Source organism: Venustampulla echinocandica (genome assembly GCF_003357145.1).
Source record: "Venustampulla echinocandica strain BP 5553 chromosome Unknown scaffold_14, whole genome shotgun sequence".
NCBI classification, from domain to species: Eukaryota; Fungi; Ascomycota; class Leotiomycetes; order Helotiales; family Pleuroascaceae; genus Venustampulla; species Venustampulla echinocandica.
Window position 1 is genome coordinate 477,249 of NW_022474219.1, and position 13,339 is coordinate 490,587.

Consider the following 13,339-nt stretch of genomic DNA (forward strand, 5'->3'; position numbering starts at 1 on the left):
CCCCTTGTTAGTGTGTTGCTAGTAGCTGGAGTGGCTTAAAATAAGCCGGGCCATTGGCCCAAAGCACTGGCTGACAGCAATTTTAATACCCGTCGGGGGTGGATTTATTATCTTACCTGCTAATTACCTACTCCTCTGCTATGGCGAATCTAGCCAAATGGCTGAATCCTATATATAGGCGCAGGCAGACCCTGGTGCGGATCCCAGGGCGGAATTATAAAACATCGGGAACCGTTCATCTGTACTTATTCGTCCCGGTTTTGGCACTTAAGTTCAGGAAAGCCCGGTGTTCTTCATGATTTCCACATTTCCATCTAGCTGAACTCGAGTTAATGTCTCCGGACGAGCCATCACAATACAACCAAGTTCCTTGTTACTCTTCAACCGTTCTCCTAGACCGATTCCCATATATAAAGAATGGATCCATTAGGAACAGGCGATAGCCATTACACCATGGCGACATCTTTTCCAAACGCACCGCCGTCTGAAAAATTCCCGGCATTCCAAGATCCGGCCTACAATCCAGGATACACACGAGACTTGCGTAACCCATCATCTCCAGAATCCCGTAAGAACGCTATATGATTTTCCACATATCGTCGCTGACATGCCTACAGGTGGCAGAACACCAAGACGATGGGCAGAAAAAAATCAAGGAGGCGAGTGGAACAACTACGGACAGAGTCCAAACTTATCAAACCCTCCACTGGATTCGAGATCGAGCATTTCCTCCATAACTCATTGGCAACATCCTCCCAGAGATGCGGGAGGAATGCCTTCGCCTCATAATCAACTCCATTCGTCGGCCGCCGTATCGCCACTATACACGGAAGGTTACCCGATACCGCCAAATCCTCAAGACCGGCGGGTAGCATCACTCTCGCTTTCATTGTTTGACCCCGAGTCAGCCTCTGCCCCCATCCCAACGTCACCACACCACAGTGTTGCAATCATGACCGACCCCCTCGGACAAGATGGCTCCATTTCTTGGGATCCTTTGCAGCTTGGGCCAGGCAATAGCACGATGGAGGAGCAGCTCGGCAATTTCGACAAGGAGCTTTGGAATCCGCGAGGGGTAAGTCTCCACATGCCCTGGCCCTTGTATACACTTTACCCAAGACATCTAGCTAACACGATCTCGCGTGGCAGTATATGCTTCCATCTGAACCGTCGACAGTACCCAGCAAAACCAGTACCGGCCCCGGCACCAGTGCGAGTGATTTTGACGGTGCAGATTCATTGCAAAAGGCCGCGTATCACGGGCATGCGAAGGTCGTCGAGTTACTGCTCAACAGTGGCGCGGATATCAGAGGGAAAAACTCGCTTGGGGAGACAGCCATCCATCTTGCCGCCAAACGCGGGCATCAACCTGTGCTGACCCTCCTGTTGGAAAAATGCTCCCATGCTCAGGTCCAAGGCATGGTCCAGGACGCCGACAACAACGGCCAGGTTCCATTACATCTCGCTGCACGGAACGGGCATCGCACTGTAGTGCGGATGCTCCTGAACGCGAACGCCAATGCCAATATCAACGCATGCGATCTCCGGGGTCAGACGGCCCTCCACGTTGCGTCTGCGGACGGCCACGTGAGAGTGGTCCAGCTACTACTGGAGCGGGGGATCAACATCAACCAGAGGATGAATAGTGGGTTGACAGCCCTGCACAAGGCGGCGGAACATGGGCGCGATGCTGTAGTAAGACTCCTGCTGGAGTGCGGTGCCGATGCCAATGCAAAAAGCCACGAGGGTTAGCAGGTGGCATGTAGGGAAGTAGAGTACGTACATCCAGTGGTGTCTCAGGCCCTGGCGATCTGGTTTCTTTCGGCCGTGTGGAAGGATGCATGTTGGGAAAAAGGATTGCGAAGGAGTTATGGCGCGTCTTCTAGAATATTTGACCAAGCCCGTTTCTGCCGGATCAGCTGGGGTATTCCCCGATTCGGCTAGTGGACACACTACTAAATCCCCGGGCTTAGAACAGGCATTTTTACGAAGTAGCCCGAAGGCTGAGAGGCTGGGTTATATTACGACTTATATAGAAATAAATACGAAAACAAATACCCCGTACATAAAACACTCAAGTACCACCTAATGAATTTTATAAGTTTATGAGCGTTGATGGCCGGACCATAAGCACACCCAAATCCTTCCGAAGAGAAGGCGCATAGCTTACTGGATCGGGGCATATCACGTGTATTACCCCTCCGTTACGACTCGCACCATACTAGGTACCACGTGGTTGGACAGTAGGCTCTCGTTGGGCTTCGGTCGCCCTGATCCTATTGAGTTCTGTCTGTATAAGCACAAAAATTTACCAAAAAAATCACGTTTACTAGGAGTTCCTGTATTTAATATTTCACATGGTGTAGTTCAAGTATATGGAGGATGTAAACTCTGAGATTGATGTTCTATAAAAGAAAACTAAATAACGCTTGCAATGAAATAAATAACGTCTATGCTATAGTAATATACATTGAAATGGACATGAAATGCAAAAGAACTGGAAATCAAATATAAACAGACTAGGATCCCAAATCCTAGAACGCCCGACGCCTATGTTGCAATTTGTATGCCCAAGTAGTGGCCGCTAATAAGGTACAACAAAAGAAATATTTGCAGGGAATGTTTTTATTTGCCGTCTTTGAACAGGTAAACTGTGCCATCCGTAGGCGTCTCGATTTGAGAGACACGTGCTTTGGGGTCGAGGTAGACAGCTGTTTCCTGGTCTTTGCCGTATGGCGCGCTCTCCTTGATGGCGAAGAGGCTGTTGGTTGCCATGTGGGTATGGAATGCTGTGAAGGCCTTCTTCTGCCTTTGCTCGAGCTTCTTCTTGTATTCATCGTACGTTTTAGCGTCGAGAGCGGCCAAGAGGTATTTCGGATGGATTCCGATGGCCTGGGCTCCTTTCTGTCCGAAGCCAAACGAGGTCACGGAGAACGCTTTCAACCCAGCCATCTGGATGCTGCGGTTAGGGAAGAAGATGAGATCATTCTTCTCCAGCTTGGCATCGATGTTATCCGCTGCACGATTTCCAGGGATGATGCCGCTGTCAAGAACCTGGAGGCAGCCGTTGAACATCCAGGCTCCAGCAGCACCCTTGGGGTGACCAGTCAGGTATTTCTGGAAGATACCATATATCGGATGCCCTTCTTTGCGGCCCATGTGGGAAAGCTGCTGCTGAATAACCTCGGATTCATTTTTATCATTCATGACTGTAGATGTCCCATGGAATGAAGCAAAATCAATGTCATCTATATCTGTTAGTCTATTTCATAGTGTTGGGAAGGCTAAAACATACCGACAGTCAAGCCCCAAACACCCAGAGAGCCAGCTAGGGGTGATATTTGGGGGTTATTTTTCCAAAATTCATTCCCCCAGGTATTCAAGGCTTCACTAGTTTGTCTGGTGGCCTCTTCTTCGATGTACTGTGTCCGATACTTGATTTCCTCGGTAACATCGGACGGTCGGCTACATCCAAAGACTGCAAATTCCTCTTGAATGATTTCCAACTCGGTATCCCGATATTCCTGAATCTGCTTTAGTCGCATAGTTAAGCGTTTTCGTCGATAATCAATGTTGAGTAACGGTGAAGGAAATTTAGCTGAGGCTGTTTGCCTTGCGTTCGTGGTGATACCTTGACCAGGAGCTGGCACGGACCTCCCCATTTTGTCACTTGACGTACTAGCATACGCAACAATACCATGAATAGGAAGACCCATATCCACAGCGAGACGGGCCGTGGTGAGAACCTGGACGCCGCTGCCTTGGGACTCCATGAAACCTGATCGAGTTGTAGTAGCTGGTCGAGACATATCCTGAGGTGTGCGACCTTTCTTGAATTCTTCTTCGGCGCTGCTTGTAGCTTTCATATTTGCAAATTCATATGAAAGGACCTCGTTCATATCGTCGAAGCCTCCTACCAAGCACATCTTTGCTTTTCCACTGACAATGGTTTCGTAGCCAGTTTCCAGAGACTCGATCGATGTTGCACAAGCGCCTACAGGAGTGCGAATAGGGCCAGAGGATGACAAGAGAAGCATATTGACCCAAGCAGATGTAGTGTTAATAAATGATTCTTGGAGGACATCATTTGCAGCCGGCTTATCCATGAAACGATTTTGGAACATTCTCTTTAGCGCAGTCGCGCCACCGATACCAGAGCCGATACAGTTTCCGACCTCTGACACATGGACGTGCTTGTAAAGCTCGTATGGGTCTGTAATTCCAGAGGCAAGAAGAGCCTCAGCCGTACTGACCAGAGTGAAGAGCGTCGTTCTATCCACTTGTTGAATAATGTCTTCTGGGATTCCGTAGGTGCGAGCGTTCCATCCAGTGGGTATTTGGCCGGCCACTGTTCGGTCAAAACCTATAGCCTTGGGGATGAACAAGGTAGCACCCTTCTTTAGATAGACCATGAAGCCATCTTCTGCTGGAGAAAGGTGCACCTTATCACCATGCTCATGTGCAAACTGCTCAGCCAACTCGGCTGGAGCTAAGAAAGGAGGCATGTCTTCGTTAAGCTGCGTTTCTTGAATAAGGAGCTTCTTTTTGGGGTCATATCCATCATCAAGCTCAGGCTCAATAAGCCTAATACCCGAGCTGGTGAGAATTTGCGCCTCGTATTTCGCCTTGACTTCCGAGTCATGCACTGGCTTAAGGGTCTTTGTGTCGACCCAGCCATTGTATTGACTTCCTTCGAGTGGGCCGCTGTGGTGTTTGATCATACCCATAATCCAGGCCATCTCTACGCATCCTTCAAGGGAGAAGCGGCCGTAGGCTTCCATTTCCCACCTTGTGCGAGAATTACCCCAGGGGCCGACTTCAGAATATCCGGTGACCACTACCACACGGTCCAAGTCAACCATGCCATTAAGCTTCTGGCGCAGTGGGTCGAGTTCTTTGGCGTCAGGTAATTGTGGGAAGTCGAATGGAATGTTTGCTCGTGGCAATACTTGAGGAGGAGGGGTTGGAGCCAACTCCTTGGCAACAGTGTTAGCCACTTGATCCAGAGTCTCCTCGCTGGCGATAGCACGCCTGAAGTGGCTGGTGTCTGAAATATTCCGTCGAATGGTATCCAGGGTAGATTTCAGATTTTTCACGGAATCCAAACCTCCGGTAAGATCTGCGTAGAGGGGTTGAAGTTGTGACTGAAGAGCAATGGGCCGGCTCATGAGGACTAGGATGTAATACGCCATCTCAGACTGCGAGAAAGTCCTTACGCCTAGTCGTTCGATGCCAGCGGCAACCACGTTGTTATCAGCCATGAGGCCAGTGCCCCGTGTCCAGCCGATAACAGCACCACAGATGGATAGGTATGCGGCCCAACTTTCTGAATGCCACTTGTCAAAGAGTGACTCGAGTCCGATCTTGGATTCAGCATACAAGCCATCGTTGCCAAAAGCACCATGATTCGGTGATAGAGGAAGTATGACCTGTGCTGGATGGCTGTGAAATCCTCTTGACTCCTTGTTTTGTTTCACTGCACCTAGAAGACGTATGGTATTGGTCAACATGATCCGATGGGCGAGTTCAGATTTCGAATCAACGCCATCGATCTGACGACCCGCCTCGGATATAGCAGCAAATGGAACGATGTAATCAAGATCCCAGCCAAGTCCGTTAGTCGGATCAAATATGTAAGCCACGAGAGCTTCCAAGTCCTGTTGGCTTCCCTGGTTAAAGGGTGCAACCACCAACTCAGAACCGCGAGCACCGTAATTTTCATACAGCCCCTGGTAGTACCTTACAACGTCTGGTGAGTAGCTGCTTGTGGTGACAATGACTCGGCAGCTACTGCTAAGAAGACCAATGAGGATCTCGGAACCAATAGATCCTGGACTGGCTCCTGTGAGAAGGACTTTTCGTGATTGCAGGGTTAAGCCTTTTTGACGGATGTCTTTAGCTTGATCAAGAAGGATGTTTGTGAGCTTCTTGTCTTTCGCCCAGCCCGAGAATTGCCTGGTTTTGATGTGGACGGGTGCGATGTCTCCCACAGTGGACCGTGGGACTTCATCGTATTGGACTTTCCCATGCCTGTCGATTTGAGTTCTTGGCGATTTGATGCAGGTGTCCTTGAAGGAAAACAAGGGCATGTAGCAAGGATTCTTGGTCGCCTCACAAAGTCGGATTAATTGAGATAACATCTCCTTTGCAATCTCGAAGCGGGGTCCCCATGTTTCAGGAGAACTGTTCACCAAGTATTGCATCACGCCCAATAGCCTAGGATTTGACCGGTTTGCAATCCGGATGCTTCGGCTGGCCAATTCGCTGGTGCTAATCTCAGAGTCGCCATTAAGAACGGTGTAAAACAACTCAAGTGTTTCTTGCACAACCCAATTCCAATGCGAGTCGAAGCGGCGGACCTTAGGCGCCGACCACATGGGTTTAATTCCAGAGGCAAAGACATCGCCAAGTTCTGCATCGAACAGATCGAGCTGACCTTGCAGGGTGCTGATGTTCTTTTGCGCCTCATTGGTTGCTTTGTCACTAGCACGCAGATCAACCCCAAGGGTATGCGCATAGAGTTCAAGCTTCTTTCTCATGAAGAGATCTCTGTCGCGGGTGACTTTCTCAAGAGCTTTGTTATCGACCATCACGGCGGCTCCAGAATTTCCGCCATTTCCGGAGTCATTGCTTTGTGATGCTCCGAGATTCAAGCCAGTCTCCTTGGAATATTGTTGTACAATATTATCGAAGTGGCCATGCACATCTGTCATAGAGCCGAGTCGTGCCGCAGGTGGTGCGGCACAGACACGGAGAAATATGGAATCCTGGCGACCAGAAGGAAGCCCCCAACGATCGTTAAGATACGATCGGAGAACAGGGGGGCTGCATCCGCCGGGCATCTTGAGCGAGAACAACTTTGATAACAGTCCGGTGGTAGTCTTACCCATCTTGCCGCTGAAGCCAGAAGAATTTTGGATATTTAGACACAATTCGTCAAGAGGAAGCTCTTCGGGCCTCTCTGGAGTGGAGCCAAACTCGGTACCGATATCTCCAACAAGTTCATTCTCAAGTGTTGATCGTCCTATAATTTCGGTTAGCTGGAAGTATTGTCAAGATAAGGTTGGGGTAGGACAAACCTCCAACAAGTTGTTTGATATTCTTAGTCAGTGGAATTTCTTCAAAAGACTTTTTCAACTTCATAGCTATAATTGTCATCACAATATCCCTTGCGGAGACTGGGATATCATCCACGTGGCTCGCGGCTGCAGGTGCTGACTGGGGAGGAGCTTGGGTTGGGACAGCTGGTGGAGGTGGAGGTGGGGCCGGAGTGTCTTTCTTGGCCTCAACCTTGGTATCCGCTTTCTTCGGGGTTGGCTTCTTCGTAGCTTGCTCGGGTTTTTGATCTCCCTCATAGCAGATTTCCTGGGCATCTTTTCCGTAATAGAGAAGTTTTCTCTTGATGTGACGAGCGTTGTCCATTTGCTGGTACCGGGAAGCAAGTGTTTTCTTTGCCATGGACACCAAGGTATCCGCAGGACCAATCTCGATGATTCGCTCAATGCGCTGTTTGTTGAGTAAAACATCTTGAGTCTCAATCCTGGTTGACAGACAACTTAGTATTTCCAAGATTTCTTGGAGTGGAACGATGACTTACCACCTAACTGGAGACGCGAACTGATGGCTATGAGTAGACAGAAGGGTTAGTTTACCGCGTCATAGTGTTCATACTATCTGTTGTAACTCACGCTAACAGTTCGGTCAACAGTAGGTGTGCGAGTTGTTGCTCGATTTGGGGATGCATGGCTGCTTTTCGAAGAATCAAAGTAGATCGGTCGACGCTTGTTGACTCTCCACTTGGAGAGAGGGGTTGACAGTTATCTGTGCGTGGCCTTTCACCCCGTCGCTCCCGAATCACGCATTTAATGACTTACTATTATTAATAGATACCTGCCAAAAACGCCTGGACAGGCATCTCGAGCCTTCTGGCTCACTGTGTCGATATTGATTAGCCCAGCTTCTTCCATTTTGAGGCAGGTCCGAGGCTTTCAGGGGCAGTCAGGGGCCACACATGGCTTCCGCACGTCGAGGATGGACGCCACGTGAGATTGGGATACCACACGTTGTTCAACGATCAGGGACTACAGAGCAGAAGGCGACTCCGAGTGCTAAAGTAAGTAAGGTACCGTCGTGTCTATTTCAGCACGTGCGGGCCAATTGATTCGCTTACCTTGCAGCATCGCGGCTAAAAACGACGGTTACTAGTAAGCATATGCTGATGCATAAGCTAAGACATCACCCATTTAAATAATCATAACGTTCGATTTTAGCACATATTCTCAGCGTGTGCCTTGAAATGCTGATGAGAATAAGCAAATCGTATGAAAATAAGCAGAATGCGTTGAAAATAGCTGAAGGCTCCACTCGCAGCCCTAGTGCCTCGTGGCTTTGGTAGGATCAATGGTACCATCACTCTAGTCCGAAATTCCCGAATAAACGGTGCGCATGGAATGCTAAAGTCGAATGATTCATGATATCAAACGATTGAAGGAGTCGCATTGACCATGTGAAATTGCGGCCTGTTTCTGTAGATAATATTAGCTTAAAATACGGACTTGAATAACGAGCTTTTCCTCACGGAGATTTGACAGTTCCGACTCAACTTCTAGAAACCCAATTTTCTGAGGGCACGTTTTTAGACCTCCTTACCTCGTTATCTTGATCTGACACGATGGGATTAACAAGCGCAGTTGGAGGGCGCCTTCTGCTGCCCTTGATCTCATGCTTGCTAGCTTCTGGAGTAGTTTATGTAAGCGATGTTCATCTTTGTTATTCGACCTTCCGTATCTCACCTTTGATGCTAACCATTATCCGTTGGCCAGGTTATTGGGGCGATCATCTATCGACTATACTTCCATCCATTATCCAAGTTCCCAGGACCCTTTTGGGCGAAGATTAGCAACCTTTACGGTGGTTATCATGCCTGGAAAGGGGATCTCCATGTTGACATGTGGAGATGCCATGAGCAATATGGTACGCAATCTTGCCGCTGGCTCGACAGAGAAGCCCAACTGATGATTTCGTAGGAGACTACGTTCGATATGCCCCTAATCGATTGATGATAAACACGAACACTGGATTGAAGGGTCAGTCTCCCTATTCGATAGTTCTCCAACCCTGTTGCTGACATGTCGGAATGTAGATATTTATTCATACAGCAAGAGCTTTCAAAAGTCGGAAGTCTACCATGCCATGGTGCATCGAGCGCCCAACACTTTGACGTGTGTTGATAAGAAGAAACATGGCCGGAAGCGGAGAATCATTAGTCAAGGCTTCTCAGATTCTGCCCTCCGCGGGTTCGAAAACACAATATTGACACACATCCGAAAGTTATGCAACCAGGTCGAGGCCGATGTTGCTCCACAGAAAATGGACTCCAAGTCCGCTCCATGGTCAGAAGGCCAGAACATGGGAAAGTGGTGTAAGTAGTGCTCAGTCAAGACACTAATTGTTCCCACGTTAATTTCGCTGCTTTAGCAAATTACCTGACCTTCGATATCATGTCCGACGTGATCTTCGGCGAGTCATATGCGCTGTTGGAGAAGCCGGATAATCGGTTCGTGATCAAAGCTATTGAAGACTCCAACATTCGCACCAGCGTCTTGGTTCAGGCGGCCGAGATTGGGTTCCGTCGTCTAGATCGATACCTCTTTCCAGAGGCCATTATCGCCAGGAATAAATTCATCTCGTTCGTCAGTGGGCTCCTCAAGGAGCGCATGGCCGCGAAACCGATCAAACGTCCTGATGTTTTCTCGTTCCTGCTGGATGCGAAGGATCCGGAAACCCAGCAGGGTCTGGGTATGGCTGAGATAGGAGCCGAGAGCACGACGATGATTGTTGCTGGCTCTGACACGACCTCCACGGCGATCGCATCCTCGTTTTTCTACCTCATGCACAACCCCGAATGCTACCAGAAGGCTGCTGCGGAAGTGCGTTCTGTCTTTGCCTCACATGAAGATGTGCATTTGGGGCCGGCACTCAACTCATGCGTATACCTCCGCGCATGTATCGACGAGAGCATGCGCATGTCGCCGCCTGCTGCCGTAGCCCCGTGGCGCGAAGTTCTTGAAGGGGGCGTTACCATCGACGGGCACTTCATTCCCCGCGGGTGCGATGTGGGCACCTCTATTTATGCCATTCACCACAACGCCGCATACTACCCCGAGCCCTTCACTTTCAGTCCCGAGCGCTGGTGCGTCGAACCACCTGCTGGAAGTCTGAAGGCGCCATCAGTCGTCCTCGCGCAGAGTGCCTTCAATCCCTTCTCCATTGGCCCTCGTGGTTGCGTGGGTAAGGGCCTCGCGAACACTGAGCTGATGCTGACCATGGCAACTATGCTGTCGCGTTTCGACATCAAGCTCGCCGATGGCCCTGAAGGCATCATCGGCTGTGGGAACAGCGACGCCGAGTATGGCCGGCACCGTGTTAATGAATACCAACTTGATGATCACATCACAGCGGCAAAGAATGGACCGATAGTGCAATTCCGCTCAAGGGCGTAAAGGATGGCAGGAAACATAAGGAAAGGGAAGGATTCCGAAGGATCGGAAAGGAATGCGGCGAAATATACATTTATTTGTTGTTGTACAACACCATAACTCCTATGTCAGAGGTTAAAAGAACTAAGTCACTATTGTTACAAACGCTTGTATATCAGCTATGTTTAAAGTGAGGTTTGCGCAAATGTTTGATGTTGAGTACTTCGTAGAAGCGAATGTCCGGATGAATCTTAACCCGAACGAGGTAAGATTACGAACGGGGGTTGTGGGTGCTAAGCGAGCCCCTGGACCACGTGATCGGTCATGTGACTAAGTCTTAATATATTGATTTACGTGTATTCTGAATGAGGTACTTGGAGTAGCGGATAGAGATGAAGACAAAGTATTTACTTAATATACTAAGCTCACAATATTTGTAAAACCACCGGCAGACTGACAGATATTTATTCAAGAAATTTTATATTTTCACATATCAAGCACTTCTTAACTCTTCTCCTGTACCGTTATTACCAGCTGCCATATTAAACGTCCAACAGATCCTCCTCAGTAATCGTACGGGTCCAACCCCATTCGTCTACGCGATCTCCTCGCTGCACCCCATTCAGATGGTCAAAGAGCTGCTTGCAAACGTCGCCAGCCTCCTTGCCATCAGTTGAGGCGTCGTAGTGGAATTTGTCACCAGCCGACTTGCATGTAATAGAGCGGATGGGAACGAGTGCCGCAGCTGTGCCACAAGCTAGAACCTCGTTGAACTCTGGAAGCTCAGGGTATTTGATCTGTTGAGCTTGTCAGTATGTATCCCTGTGAAATGCTAGCCGAACCGAAAGACATACCGCTCGAATCTGGACGTCCCATCCCAAACCCCGCGCAATCTGGACCACGCTATCGGACGTCACGCTCTCGATGATGTTCTTACTATCTGGCAATACCAGCGTTACCTTCTCCTCCTTGCCCTTGATCTTCACGCCTACAAACCCACTCGTCGAGAACTCCTCGACCTCAGTCCGAGTCTGGCTGTCCAGATGCAGAGTCACTGGATACCCCTCAGCACGCGCCGCATCTGTCCATTTAATAGCCGGAGCATAGTTTCCGCCAACCTTGGCGTTTCCTGTGCCCCGCGGCGCAGCGCGGTCGTAGCCCTCGAGGATAAGCGCATCTAACGGCGCAGTACCATGATAAGTCCCAAACGGCTGCACATAGACGCAGAGAAGGAACTCAGAGGGCGACGTAAGGGCAAGGTGCGGTGCAGTGCCAAAGACGACAGGCCTTATGTAAAGGGCGCCACCAGAGGAGTGCGGAGGCACGAAAGCGGCATTGTTGGCCACGGCAGAGCTGACACAGCGCTGGACGTGATCTTCTGGAATGGGCGGGATGGAGACAGTTGTGCTGGAGTGGGAGAGGCGACGGGCGTGGAAGTCTGGGCGGAAAAGCAGGATTTCATTCTTGGCGCTACGGTATGCTGCAATACAGTTAGTTGGTTTGGAATTCAAAATGATAGGGTAGGAGAGGTCCGAATTCAGACTTACCCTTCAACCCTTCGTATGCTTGCTGCCCTATATACTAGATTAGCATCAATTATGCATTCGGATGTTTCATAATAAATCACTCACCATAGTTGAACGCTGGTGCAAGTCCGTGTACTCGCAGGTATGGATCTTTCACGAAGACGGGATCGCTCCATTTCTGGGTCTCGACGCTGTAGCGCGACTCGACATGGCCATTTACTAATATTTATCAGCGACTACCCTATTGGAAACAACCTAGTTCCACTTTTTATCTTGTGGTACTTGACCAAATGATGATAGAAGAGTGAGAGTAGAAGCTTTGTTTTAAACGGGGGCTGTTTAATTCATACCTATATCAGTAACGGCTATGCTCAACTTGGACCAATCTATAGGCGCGCGGGAGTTAGAAACATTCTCGTAAGGGGGGTCTTCAAAGCCATAGGACATAACAGGATAAAACTAACCGACGTTTTTCGCTGAGGGAGGAGGGAACGACATGGTTGGACAAGAAGCTTGGCTGGTTGGGAAATAAAGCAAAGATCAACTATGTACAAAAGTCTCCTTAATTTTGGTTTATGTAAGAAGTCTCAGGATAGATGCAGTGATCGAGGATGCAATAATTGCTTGGAACTTCGCCACGTGATGTATATCAACGTTGCCTATTCTGTTCTGCTGGTTGGATATATAGGAACCATCCAACGACCGGTTTGTCGTTCGACAGCGTTCCTTCTGCTCACCACGTTTCTAGCACACGGTCAAAACGCAATACTGCGGCAAGGTTGCCAATTCGAATTTGATAGTCAGCAGAAGCGCTGTTGGCTACCGGTAAACCCGATAGGATTACCTCGTGTCTTACTATGCCTGTGGTCCAACAGCCCGGAGCAATATACTTTCCCTTACACCCAAAAGCGTTTACTGAACGTAGTGGCGCTTTGTCAACACCCCGGCCGTTGAGGCTGCGTCGTATCGAGATGGGCTGGAGCGGGCTGGACTGGGCGGGTGGCTTGGCGGGGGGGCGGCTGCTTGGCGATCTTAGGTGGGCAGGTGGACTGGCTGTGGGGTGTGGGAGGCGGGAGGTACCGCATCTTACCGACAACTGGCGCTATCCCGAATAAGTAATAAGTAAGCAAAGCCGCCTGCAGGCATAATCCTTGTACATTCAACACTTCCATGCCTCGAGCAGCCTACCATTCCGAGTTTTAGGGACATGCTAGTATGGCTGAGGCAGTTGCTCACCACGTTGTGCAGCATGGGTGATAATACGGCCTGTTATGACTTATTCCCCATGTTGTGCTTCCCCAGCTACCCACTGAATAATCCGTGGCCAACGCCCCC

At 49.4% G+C, this 13,339-nt stretch overlaps 4 protein-coding genes across 4 annotated transcripts; 2 read left to right on the forward strand and 2 right to left on the reverse strand.

The window, feature by feature from the left end:
• Nucleotides 1-453: 453 nt before the first annotated feature.
• Nucleotides 454-1,752, forward strand: BP5553_10349 (uncharacterized protein; the record flags this gene model as incomplete). Its single annotated transcript, XM_032018972.1, has 3 exons — nt 454-568; nt 618-1,075; nt 1,150-1,752. The coding sequence occupies 3 exons, from the start codon at nt 454-456 to the stop codon at nt 1,750-1,752; spliced, it is 1,176 nt and encodes a 391-aa protein (XP_031864996.1).
• Nucleotides 1,753-2,625: 873 nt separating this feature from the next.
• On the reverse strand, nt 2,626-7,744 carry BP5553_10350 (Fatty acid synthase alpha subunit; the record flags this gene model as incomplete). Its single annotated transcript, XM_032018973.1, has 5 exons — nt 2,626-3,248; nt 3,296-7,024; nt 7,080-7,540; nt 7,598-7,624; nt 7,689-7,744. The coding sequence occupies 5 exons, from the start codon at nt 7,742-7,744 to the stop codon at nt 2,626-2,628; spliced, it is 4,896 nt and encodes a 1,631-aa protein (XP_031864997.1).
• A 927-nt stretch (nt 7,745-8,671) lies between these two features.
• BP5553_10351 (Cytochrome P450) lies at nt 8,672-10,502 on the forward strand (the record flags this gene model as incomplete). Its single annotated transcript, XM_032018974.1, has 5 exons — nt 8,672-8,749; nt 8,823-8,973; nt 9,027-9,086; nt 9,143-9,421; nt 9,478-10,502. 5 exons carry the CDS (start codon nt 8,672-8,674, stop codon nt 10,500-10,502), a joined length of 1,593 nt encoding a protein of 530 aa, XP_031864998.1.
• Nucleotides 10,503-11,020: 518 nt separating this feature from the next.
• Nucleotides 11,021-12,502, reverse strand: BP5553_10352 (Branched-chain-amino-acid aminotransferase TOXF; the record flags this gene model as incomplete). The annotated part of the gene is made up of 6 exons (XM_032018975.1): nt 11,021-11,275; nt 11,333-11,958; nt 12,026-12,052; nt 12,110-12,223; nt 12,355-12,390; nt 12,469-12,502. The coding sequence occupies 6 exons, from the start codon at nt 12,500-12,502 to the stop codon at nt 11,021-11,023; spliced, it is 1,092 nt and encodes a 363-aa protein (XP_031864999.1).
• Nucleotides 12,503-13,339: the final 837 nt, after the last annotated feature.